At 34.3% G+C, this 12987-nt stretch overlaps 1 protein-coding gene across 10 annotated transcripts in view; it reads right to left on the minus strand.

Annotated features, from left to right (window-relative positions):
* Positions 1–12987, minus strand: part of DENND4A (DENN domain containing 4A) — a 134600-nt gene that overhangs the window by 64043 nt on the left and 57570 nt on the right. For all 10 annotated transcript variants that reach the window (XM_067750926.1, XM_067750937.1, XM_067750919.1 and 7 more), the window contains 5 exons: positions 9221–9290; positions 7485–7654; positions 6423–6664; positions 2899–2965; positions 1445–1503 (listed from right to left, as the gene is read on the minus strand). In XM_067750926.1, the coding sequence (XP_067607027.1) occupies positions 1445–1503; positions 2899–2965; positions 6423–6664; positions 7485–7654; positions 9221–9290 (608 nt within the window). The remainder of the gene's footprint in view (positions 1–1444; positions 1504–2898; positions 2966–6422; positions 6665–7484; positions 7655–9220; positions 9291–12987) is intronic.

Genomic DNA, 12987 nt, shown 5'->3' on the forward strand with positions numbered 1-12987 from the left:
AAGCCAAACACAAAAGGCCACATTTTATATGATTCCATTTATATGAAATGTCCAGGACAGGCAAATCTGAAGCGAAAGAAGCAGATCAGCAGTTGCCTAGGGCTGGGAAGGGGGAGTGTGTGTGTGTGTGTGTGTGTGTGTGTGTGTGTGTGTGTGTGTGTGTATATATAGGGATGGGGGCTGGGAAGGGGGCGTGTGTGTGTTTGTGTATATAGGGATGGGAGGGGTAAGGGAGGGTAACTGCTAAAGGGTACAGGGTTTTTTTGGAGCTACGAAAATGTTCTAAAATTGATTATAGTGATATTTGCAGAACTCTGTGAATGTAATCATTGAATTGTACAATTTAACTGGGTGAATTGTATGGTATGTAAATTATATATCAATAAAGCCATTACCAAAAAATAAAAAAAGGCTCTTGGGTAATGTAGAATTGTTTTAAAGTAGTCTCAGTCAGTATTTCTAATTTATTCTCAGCTCAAGCAAAGGTTAAGAAAACACTGGTCACTCTGGGCCAAGATCTGGTGATGAAATAATCTGCAATTCTTACAAAATTAATGTCAAAGATGGCAGCTGGTCTCCCTTAGGTATGTGCTACAAAATAACTTAATTATATTGTAACTATTTCCCTGCTAGAAAAATTACACAGCTAATTAAATTTCAAGAAATGATACTTAAGAAAAAACATATTTCATAATCTCTCTGAACTTTTTTTTTTTTAAGAAGATGTTGGGGGTAGGAGTTTATTAATTAATGTATTTATTTTTGGCTGTGTTGGGTCTTCGTTTCTGTGCAAGAGCTTTCTCTAGTTGTGGTGAGCGGGGGCCACTCTTCACCGCGGTGTGCGGGCCTCTCACTATCACGGCCTCTCCTGTTGCGGAGCACAGGCTCCAGACACACAGGCTCAGTAGTTGTGGCTCATGGGCCTAGTTGCTCCGCGGCATGTGGGATCCTCCCAGGCCAGGGCTCGAACCCATGTCCCCTGCATTAGCAGACAGATTCTCAACCACTGTGCCACCAGGGAAGCCCTCTCTGAACTTTTAAGGTGATGAAATACATTATTCTATTCCATGGACTAGTATTTATAAATAATTTTTTATTTGGGGGTTAAATTTAAAATTAATTGCATTTGAATGTTCTTCAGAGGATATTTAAAGCTAAAAAAATTGTTTTCATAATCTACAGACATAGATACGTATTTATGTAGTTGCATGTACTTAATCATAATAAATGGATACACAAAATACCAAACACTATTGTAAAAGTTTTTCTGTGCTCTTTAAGACCTTTAATCTCACTGTTAAGTAAAAGAAATTTAGGTAAGAAACAACTAAATGAGAAGTATTTCCATCGACACTTGCGATCTTCCCCAGGAAAGAGAGAAAATACTTGAATGTTACTTTAGCTCACACTACATTTAGAGAAACACAAATGAAATTTTACTTGCCTTAGCGGAAGAGGTGAAGAAACAGGCTGACTGAGAATCAGATTATCATGTGGTGATAACTGAAAATAGATTTAAAACAAAATATTTGAAATATAAAGATGAACTTTAAAACACCACCTTCCAGAAAAAACCATATATATATAGACGATGCCCATAAAGTTTCAATATCCCCATTCACCAGTATAGGAACCATCTATATCACTAAGATCCTGAAAAATATGTCCTGATGACTGACCTCTTCTAACTACTAACTCTTCTTACTCTGAATCCTATCTCTTTTCTTCTGTTTCTCAACATTTCCCTGATGCCATTTAACAAATCTGTATCGAAAGACTAAATTATTCATTTAATACAGTAAAACCAGAGTTAGCAAACCTATGGCCTCAAGGCAAATCCACAGGCCACCTGCTTTTATAAATAAAGTCCTATTAAAACTAAGCCATGCACATTTGTTTACGTGTTACCTATAGGTGCTTTTGTGCAATGAAAGCAGAGCTGCGTAGTTTCCAGAGAGACAGTATGGCCTTTACTGTAAAGACTGAAACACTGTTTCGGCCTCAACATAAAAAACCTGCCAACTTCTGCTATAAAACATCTTTTATGTGTATTCAAACTGAGTGTGCTATATGTATTCTGGCACCAAATAACAAGAAGTAACCTGGGATGATATGTAGATATGCAGACTACTTATAAAGCTTATCAAAATGATATTTTTCTAGACATTTAATCTGTATCAATATATTAATGCAATTAATTTAATCTACATTTAAAATTTTATGCAGATCTATACAAATTTGCAAATATCTATTTATAAATGATTTCTAATTTTGAATGATACTCCATTAAGGGCTGTGATAAATACAAGGCACATATAGTGATAATACATGAAATAGTTTCTCAAAATCACTTCAAAAATCCTGATTAAATAGATTCAAAAGACAACTTACATATAAAGAGCATAGACAAAAAAGAAATGTAAACAGAAGACTAAAGATAAAGTCAACAGGGAAAAGAGATGGGGAAAATAATTGATGTTCACTTTAAACTTCCTCCTCTCACAAAGATATGAGCAATTCTTCCTGCAGTATATGAAAGCACACAGCTTTTTCTTTTATCTCTTCTAATACATTTAACTTAGGGAATAAGTGCCAAAGGCACAAATGTTCAAATACCAAGAATAAATTTAGGGAAAGCAGTGCCTTTTTACGTGTTCAAAACATCTACTGCTGTCTACTTCTTTAACTCTGCAATGCTTTATCTAAGAGGAAACATTAGATGTCTGTCTGGGAGGCAGTTAATGAAACCATAAGGGTCCAAACTCCAACGTAAAACAGTATCTGGTTCTCTTTTGATTTCATTTGATTTTTTTACCCATATAAAATTGTTATTCTTATGGTACATTTTGACAGAGTCAATAATTATTTAACTAAACACTTATATCATGAAAATCTTACCTGAACTAAAATCCGTGGTCTCTGAGGAGATGGAAAAGGAACTTTATGCATAAAATGAGAAATATGCCTTAAAAACAAACAAACAAACACCTGATTGATTCCAAAGTGAATACCATATGCTAATAAAGGTCAACATGTCACCACAAGTCCAGGTTGAGTCAAAAGCTCTGTGTACCTATAATTTCGAAATCTCTGCTACTACAAAAGCAAGTGAACAAACAACAACCAAAAATCATTTGTCCCAGGAAAGTTGCTTCTATCTAAACCCACCCACAAACTTTTCATATTAATACTTTCTCACATTCAATAACGTTTGTGCTATTAATGTCTGAAAAGCCACTGTAACTTCTCCCTCTCCCTAAGAAGATAACAAACAATGTATCAGAGATGTGGACATTACCAAACAAGCTAATTCTTGCATATACTTTTTAGTCAATTGCTCATATTTAAAAAATGAAGCAACCACTGAGTACTACAGAAAAATGAAAGAGTTTAACTGTTTCTAAAACATTAACAATATACTTTCTATTAACAATAGGTTAAAAATTCTATTACTGATTTTATGGTTTTTTTCCCCAGAAGAGAACAGATAAAAAGCTAGATTGATGGGTTTTGTTTTGAACACCATGGAAAAGAAAAAAGGCAACAATAGTGAACAATCCTTTAAGGAATGAGTTATTTTATTTCTCTATTACTTTTTAACTATTTCCAAATCATCTTGGTTTCAGAACTGAGATAATTTCAACTGGATACAAAACATCAGAAGAGAAAATTATTAATTTTTTACAAACATGTTTTGACTGCCTGCTATATATAAGATACTGCCAGACATGCTGGGAATTATTTTTTAAAAAGCCATATACTACCAGTTTCTACTATTAAGATACTCACAATCTAAGAACAAAAAGATAGGGGGAATGAGTTCCAGAGGACACATATCTGCTTGCATTATGTGAAGTAGTTAGAACAGCAGAAAACAAAGTGTGATCCATGAATACCTAAAGATCCCCAAGACCCATTCAGGGAGAATCTGCAAGGTCAAAGCTACTTTTTAAAGACACCATTTGCCATTTCCACTGTGTTGATATTTGCACTGATGGTGCAAAAGCCATTGCGGATAAAACTGCTGCCCCTTACTATGAATCAAGGGAGTGGCACTGAACTGTAGCTGTTGTATTCAGTTTCACTTAAGAATGTCTCGGATGAAGCAGTAAATACTATTAATTTTATTAAATTTTGACTCTGCAGTGTATACTTATAAATAATCTGTGTGATGAAAGGGGAAGAATGCATAAAGCACTTCTGCTGCATACAGGAGTATGATGTTTGTCTTGAGGAAGAGCACTTGTGTGACCGAGTTATGAGTGAATTAGCTGTTTTTGTTTTGCTGTGTTCCCACAGAATGCCATTTTTCCTTGAAAGAACAAAAGACATATTAACGTTATCCAATGTGGGTATTCAGTAGATATTTTCTACATTAAAATGAACAAAGTGAGGCTACTGCTTCAAGAAAAATAACTTACAGTACTTGTTGCCAATAATTAAATTCAAGCTTTCCAATAAAAAGAAATGTAGTACTGTCACATGCTACAGTATGGATGAACCTTGGAAACATTACGAAAAGATGAAAGGATCCAGTCAAAGAAGACCACGTAAGTTGCTTAGAGCTGAGTGGATGAGCGGGGAATGGGGCAGGACACCTAATGGGTATGGGGTTTCTTTTAGGGGATGAAAATGTTCTAAAATTAGATTTTGGTAATGGTTGTACACCCTGTGAATGCATGTTTTAAAAAAACATTGAATTGTATACTAATTTAAATGGGTAAACTGTGTGATATGTGAATTATATTTCAATAAAGCTGTTTTTAAAAAGCCAAGGGAGAAATCAAAATGGAATACTAAAACCTTTTTCTCAGTTAACCCCAAAGGAGGAACAAACAAACAAATAAGTAAATAAATTCAAGCTTTCAAGTGAAAATTAGAATCTTGCTACCATAAACTTGACAATTCCTCAATACCCAAAAAGTTTTCTGATGTAGGTGGTTATATTCACAAATCTGATTTTTAAATTTTGATAGCGAGATGTATCTATGTTAACTCAGTGAACCAGTATTTTCCAAATGACGAATGTATGATGCTACAAAATCACACATGTATAAAAGTTCCACTCAAAGAGATAAACCAATAGATTTTACTGTAACAGAGAAAGTTCATCACTAAAGTTTCAGATTCCACATTGACAGTAGCCTATAACAAACTATACTTGTCAAGTTTTGGTGCACTGTCAAAAAAGAAAATCCACAGTTTTCTGAAAAGACTATTCAAATGCCCTCCCTTTTCCACATACATATTTGTGTGAGGCCATGTTTTTTTCATTACGTCAACCAAAACAACATATTGCAACAGACTGAAAGTACAAGCATATATGAGAACCTAGCTATGGGACTTCCCTGGCAGTCCAGTGGTTAAGACTCCGTGCTCCCAATACAGGGGGCATGGGTTCCATGCCTGGTTGGGGAACTAAGATCCCACATGCCGCATGGCCAAAAAAAAATTAAAATAAGATAAAATGAGAACCTAGTTATGTTCAATTAAGCCAGACATTAGGATTTGCAAAAAATGTAAAACAATGCCTCTTCTTCCTAATTTTTTTGTTTTAGGAAATGGTTATTAAAAAAAAAGATATTTATGATAACATGTAATGGGTTTATCATTTTTTAAAATAAATTAATAAATATTTTTGAAGTTCTCTGTTTTAATTTCTAATGTAGTAAATATTAATAGATATAACACATTAAAAAAAGCTCTTTGGGGGAGAGTCTTCATTTTTAAGAGTATAAAGTGGTCCTGAGATCAAAAAATTTGAGAACTGGTGGATTAGAATACTGAGATGCAGGCAGAAAACTGCAAGGAAAAATTATAAAGTAATATTTTACATTGAATGTTCTTATAATAATTCTATCACTTTCAACTGTCATTAGAATCACAGAATTCTGCCTAAAAACACAAAAGAGCTTAAGTGACAGATGATATAAAATAAACAATAGTCAAATAACAGTGGTGATGTTTAGATCTCATTTGTGTCAAACCTTACTACATTAAAGATTATTCAGTTTTAGTGATCTTAAAGTAAATCACAAAAATTTTAAAAAGAATAAAAAATACATTTATCTAATGTTTCCTTTAAATTCATATCTAAAAATACTAAGGAATATTTTAAAGGTCCATATAAACCCAAATTACATGTAAAATAAGAATTAACAAAACCTGTAAAAAACCCCGCTAATTAGGATCTCCAAACTTCACAAGAGTATCAAAAAGATGAAACATTTATTTCATTTTGTTAGAGATAAAATTATCTAAAATAACAAAACTGTAGGTATAATAGAGAACTGAATCAACCAAACTTTTTTTCTCTTGAAAAATCTAGCTTCCAAATAAAATTTACTCAATTACCAGTACAAATACACCACACATAATGGAAAGAGCTGCCAAATTTTGAACCAAAAAGGCTTCTAACTTACTTCTCAATTGGAAGGACATGAGGCCCAGAGATGGAATAACGATATAGAAAAGTCAGAAACTTCCTGAATGCATCAAAAAAAGGCCAGTGAGAGAGAAGACAGATGCATTTACTAGTGTGAATTGTCTTGGAACTATCAGACTTCTCATCTGCTGATGATGCTAAACCCAAAAGAAATCTCTGTTTTTCTGTGAGATTCTCTTCGGAGTATGGTTCATAAAACTGAATAGCAGCACCATAGACCTGGAAAACAAGTAATATATTTGATAAATATGCCTTATATCATTTATTCCAATCACATCATTAGTTAAATATTTAATGGATGAGCTATATTAGGAGCCATTATGTGCCTATGAGTCAAGCAAGGTGCCAGGTACCAGAAACCCAGTGGTGAAGAGATAACACTCTCGCTTTCTTGAAGTACTACATCGACAACAACAACAACAAAACTACACAGCACAACTCTCATGTCTCATTATTGGGAAAAAAAAGGTGTTTTAATTAAATTGCATTTGTTTTATAAAGAGTAAAAGCAACTGTATCAATATTCTCTATAAGAAAGTTATTGAAAATAATTATTTAATAGAGAGTGGGACAGAATTTTAGATAAGGAAATACAAATTCCAACTTCAGACAATTCACTGAATTTCTCTAGACCTCAATTTCCCAATATATAAAATGAAGATGTTAGACTAGATGATTTCCAAAGTCCATTCCAACAATATAACAGTTTATGATTCTAAATAACACTGCATATTTAATAATGTTTTTAGTATTACTTTAAAGTTTTTACAACACAGAAAATGAAGCAATGAAGGATCATCATTTGATGATGAAAAAAATCTTTCACTATATTCACAAAAAAAGCACTTGGGTATATGGGACAGAATGAAATTCTCTTTTCCTATGTCTCTGGATATATAGTTATTTTAACAAAGTGGAAAAGGTGTGCGTAATAGATTCAATTTAACCAGTTATTTTTTTCTATTGTTTCTGCATATGAAACTTAAGACTTGAAAATGTACAAGAAATTTGCAGATATCATTTGTTAAACATATAGTACCTTTTCAGCTGAGGCTCCAGTTAACACAAATGTAGAAAATACAGGGAGAGGGTATTTGCTATTTGATGGCCAACATTCAATAGTTGCACCCATTGGTAAACAAAATAGGGGAACAGATTCTGGGAGTGAGAATGACTCATAATCTTCTTGAGGGTATCTACAAATTAGACCTATAAAAACAATAATAAATATTAGCTCATCATGTCTTGAATTTAGGCGCTCATAATTTGAATGAGGCTAAAATGCTTTATTATTTAACACTTTTGGAAGACCAAAACATTACATATATGTTCACCAAGTAACTCTGAATACTTTAGTAGGATTCATATAGATTTTAATCCTCAAACTATTCATATTAACTACGTAATATTTATCAAGTTTCATCCACAAAGGCTAGTAAGGTAAACAATAAAGATTATTCTAAAGCAACATACACAAATATAAACACACTCCTAAAAATTCATTTTGTGGTCACACTGCCTTAAAGCATATGAACATACTATTTTTTTTTTGAAATGTTCAAATGCATATATCCACTTCACTAGCTTTCAATAACTTTCCCTTAGGGTTTTTTTGACACATTAAAATAGATATTCTATAGGACTATATATATAACTTCTAGGACAAATACAAGAAAAATACACAAAAAAATAGAAGTCACATATTTACAATGTCTTTAAAATAGTATCAGCTTAACCCCAGCTTCTGAATAATCCCAGATTACATGAAAATAGAGTTTCAAGTGCCCATATTATTTCATGTTAAATAGACTAGTCTAGAGAGTAGTCCAGGTATCTTCTACCTAACAAACCCTCAGAGAAGACTCTTGTCCTGGATTTTGTGGGACTAGAAACAGAAAATAGGTTCCCTGACCTTGAACCCTTAAAGTCAAGTGGAAACCATCACCAGACATGATGTTAAATACAAAATGATAAACTAAGAATATGAGTGGTTGGTCTGCTACACTAATATCTGTTTGACTTTGGACAAATCATGTACCTATAGGTCTCTGGTTTTCTCAACTATAAAGTGAGATGAACTAGATATAGAGGTCCAAGGCAGTTCTAAAATTCTCTAATTATATGCTAGCCAGCCAGTTAATCCCATGAGGATTTACGGTTAACTCTCCATTACTTTCTCAAGTCATGAAGTAACGGTATAGCCTTTAAGTAACTATAGAAATAGCGATGAACTATGGACCCCAGAAAATCACAGGTAGAAGAAGTTAGGAGTCTAGGACACTAACTTTAAAAATTTATTTTTTAAAAGGTTGAATCTGCACTCTTGTACATAATTTGATATTTTGAGGTTTCTGGCAATTCAACTATGTATTATAAAATTACAAGTTAGTTTATAATATTTCAGATTATTTTCAAATATAATTACATATGAACTATAGATTTGCTTAAATTTAATATAAATATTAAGGAAACATTAATTTAAAAGGACAATAAATACTTTTCCACATTTTCTACTGATTTAAAAACTTAAAGAGAACGATATCTACTTATTAGTTATTTACTTAAACCTAATATTTTAAAAACCTTGCCTTCTTTTAAAATTAATATTCCATTAAGCAGCCAATAAAGTATGGATGAAGACAAAACAATCAAAAGACATGGGTTATAGTCCCAGTCCTGACACTAACACATCGTAAGACAGATTTTGTTTTTTTTCTTTAATCTTATTGGCCCCATAATACATTTATAAAGTATTCCATGAAAAATTATACTTACCAGCTTTATAAGATATAGTGTTAGTCTTTGCCACCGATTTTTTATAACATAAGTACACTGCTGATCCCCACTGAATTAAAAAAAAAAGGAAATATCATTAAATTGTAAAAGGTAGTAACTTAATAAAATGGAATCTCTTTGATCTCTCCGGTATGTATTTCCTAAGATGTAGTGACAGATTTCTTTCTATTTTCACTTGGTTATTTTGTCAGCATTTTATTGGAGTTATTGCCTAATTTTCTTTCAGAAGTAAAATGTAACATATTTTCCCCTTGCGATAGCAATAACATGAGGATAACGACCCTTTAAAACAAAACTAAACCACAAAAATTTAGATTTTATTCTAAGCCCAAACTCTGGGCAGAAATGATAAAAAGAAATACCTACTCGTGTATGTAGACCTTTCTTTTGATTCCACAACACCTTTCAGATATTGCCAGATTTTTCTCCAGTTCTTTATACCAAAACTCAAGAGTTGTAATTTGCCATATCCATTTCCTCATTTCCTATTCTTTTTTTTTTTTTTTTTTGCGGTATGTGGGCCTCTCACTGCCGTGGCCTCTCCCATCGCGGAGCACAGGCTCCGGACGCGCAGGCCCAGCGGCCATGGCCCACGGGCCCAGCCGCTCCGCGGCACGCGGGATCCTCCCAGATCAGGGCACGAACCCGTGTCCCCTGCATCGGCAGGCGGACCCCCAACCACTGTGCACCAGGGAAGCCCTCATTTCCTATTCTTTCATGAATCCATTCCAAACCAGGTTTTAATCCCATCATTTTTTTAAAAGAACACTTTAACGACTTTAATGATGCCAAATGTAACAGTTGATTCCCAGTCTTCATCTTTTTCAACCTCTCAGCAGATTTTGATACCACTAACGACTCCCTTCCTGAAACATTTTCCTGTCTTGGCTTTTGAGGCATCACACTCTCCTGGGTCCCTCGCCACCAAATCTCTGGCCAGTCCTCAGTCTCCCCTGTAGCATCCCCTCTCTTTTCCTGATCATTAAATGTGATATTTTCTTTACCTTCTCTAAATGATCTCATCTATTTAGTACCGCGCCTTTAAATAACAGCTACTCTTCAAAGAGTCTCAAATTCCTAGTCCCAGCTACCAATGAGATGAAGAAGACTATGGGTAAAGCAGATCTGGGGGCAAAGAAAAGGAGTTTTAGACATCTTAAGTTTGAAACATCTATTAGACATCCAAGCATAGAGTCAAATGGAGGTAAGGTGAGAAGTCTGAAACGGATATGTAACTTAGGAGATGTCACCACTTGACATGAGGTGGTGACAGATACATTCACAGAGCACATTTCCTCACCTCCTTCAGGCCTCAACTCAAATGTCACTTTATTAGACAGCCTTCCTTTCATCACCTTACATACAATAACAAGTCTCCCTCTACCCTCCCCAGTCCTTCCTACTGCCCCTATCTGTTTGTTTGTTTGTTTTTTTCTTTTTTCCATGCATAGATAGCACTTACCACCACTGGGCATATTGTATATTCTCTAATTTATTATCTACCTTCCACCACTAGAACATAAGCTCCATGATGGTAAGGGCTTTGTTTTGTCCACTGCTGTATCTAGCACCCAAAACAGTGCCTATTATGTAGAAATACTTAATAAATACTTGTTAAAGGAATGAATGTGAGGGGATGTGTTTGTGCATACATGATGGAGAGTGCCTGCATGGACCAGTACATGAGGACAGATACTTAGCACTGAGAACAAATATATAAAGAAAATACACTTATTTTAAGAAATACATTTTTTAAATTTTAAGAGATTATCATAACAAACACCCATTTACTTACCCCCTAGTTTTAACAAATGTTAACAATGACCTTATTTGCTTCCGATATTTTAATTTATAAAGAAATAAAAAAATTACAGATTTAACTAAAACCTCATCTTCCATCCCTTTCTGTCCTCTAGAGATTGAGGCATCACCTTCCATCCCTTTCTGTCCTCTAACTACTAGCCTGAAGCTAGCGCATTTCATTCACATGCATTTTAAAAATTTCTACTACGTAAATATACACATCTTTAAGTACGTAAAGATGTTTTGTATGCTTTATGACTTTAATAAATCGTGATGCGCTGAATATACTCCTTTATGGCTTGCTTTCTCACTCATCAAAATGATTTTGAGAATTAGTTACGTTGATACAGATCTACTTGCTTCATCTGAACCGCTGGATAGTATTCCATTAATGAAAGAAACAGTTTCTTTTATCCATTCCCCTACTGAGGGACATTTAGGTTGTTTCCTTTTGGGGGGACTATTATGAACAATGATACAATAAGTTGGCTCATCATCTAGAAATTTTGCACTTTCTCAAACATTTTTAATATGTCCCCAGCAGATTAGTATGTTAAATCCTAACTTATTTAGGACATTAAGTTATGCTCATTGCTCTGTTGGGATTTTATTTTTTAATAAACATTTCAATATTTTTGCATCAAAAGAATGGATGTATAAAATTCAAGTGGATATTATGAATGTAGGCAAACTGGACTTTTAGTTTATCGGGTGGGTAAAAAATTCATAAAGGGTCCTGTATTGCAATCTCAACTCCAGTTCCCAATAAGCCAAATTTGTAAAGATAACAAAATAACCTTCAATAACTTTTGTGATGATAAAAAAGGAACTATATATGACCATGTGGATACGGTAGAAACCGAAAGGAATATCCTAAAATAAAAAATAAAGACTTAAAGTAAAAGTTAGAAGGGCCCTGGAAGAAAAGAGCCAAGGATACAAGAAGCTTCTTCTAAATTTCTTCTTATACAAAGGTTCAGCAAAAAAGAAAGTAGGAAGAGCCATTGTTCTTAAAATACTTTAAACATTTAACCCATAAAATATCTGCACTGTGGTTTGTCATGGCAAAAACCTTTCTTCTGGAATTATGTGCATGATTTAACTACTTGGTTTGTTAATAACTCCACTTTTCTAAATCAACTTGCTAAATCAAACACTGACATTCCCGAAAAGTTGTAAAACAAGAGCCACTTGTAGAGAATATTAAAAAAAATACTCTCAATGAGCTAAAAACTGAGGAGAAAGTCCCAAATTAGCCAAAAATTTGCTGTGCAAATCAAAGCACCTGGACTAAATATCCTTAACTACACATTTTTGCAGTTTTGGACCACATGACACTCTTAAGTTCTCTTCCAGCTCTAAAATATTCCTGTTCTATTCTAAATCAATCAAAGTCCAAATCACTTAAGGCTTATGGTTCAAAGGTTAAAAAACTAGTAATTCTTGAAAACTTTTGCCACAAGCTTTTATTTTTAAAAATATATTTATTATTTTTTAATTTTGTCTGCATCGGGTCTTGGTTGCTGCGAGCAGGGGCTACTCTTTGTTGTGGTGCTCCGGCTTCTCATTGTGGTGGCTAATCTTGTTGCGGAGCACAAGTTCTAGGTGCATGGGCTCAGCAGCTGTGGCTTGCGGGCTCTACAGCGCAGGCGCAGTAGTTGTGGCCCACGGGCTTAGTTGCTCTGCAGCCTGTGGGATCTTCCAGACTAGGGCTCGAACCCACGTCCCCTGAGTTGGCAGGTGGATTCTTGACCACTGCACCACCAGGGAAGGCCCCTTGCCTTTTTTTTTTTAACATCTTTATTGGAGTATAATTGCTTTACAATGGTGTGTTAGTTTCTGCTTTATAACAAAGTGAATCAGTTATACATATACATATATCCCCATTATCTCTTCCCTCTTGCGTCTCCCTCCCTCTCACCCCTCTAGGTGGTCACAAAGAA

The sequence above is a fragment of the Pseudorca crassidens genome, chromosome 1 (assembly GCF_039906515.1).
Source record: "Pseudorca crassidens isolate mPseCra1 chromosome 1, mPseCra1.hap1, whole genome shotgun sequence".
NCBI classification, from domain to species: Eukaryota; Metazoa; Chordata; class Mammalia; order Artiodactyla; family Delphinidae; genus Pseudorca; species Pseudorca crassidens.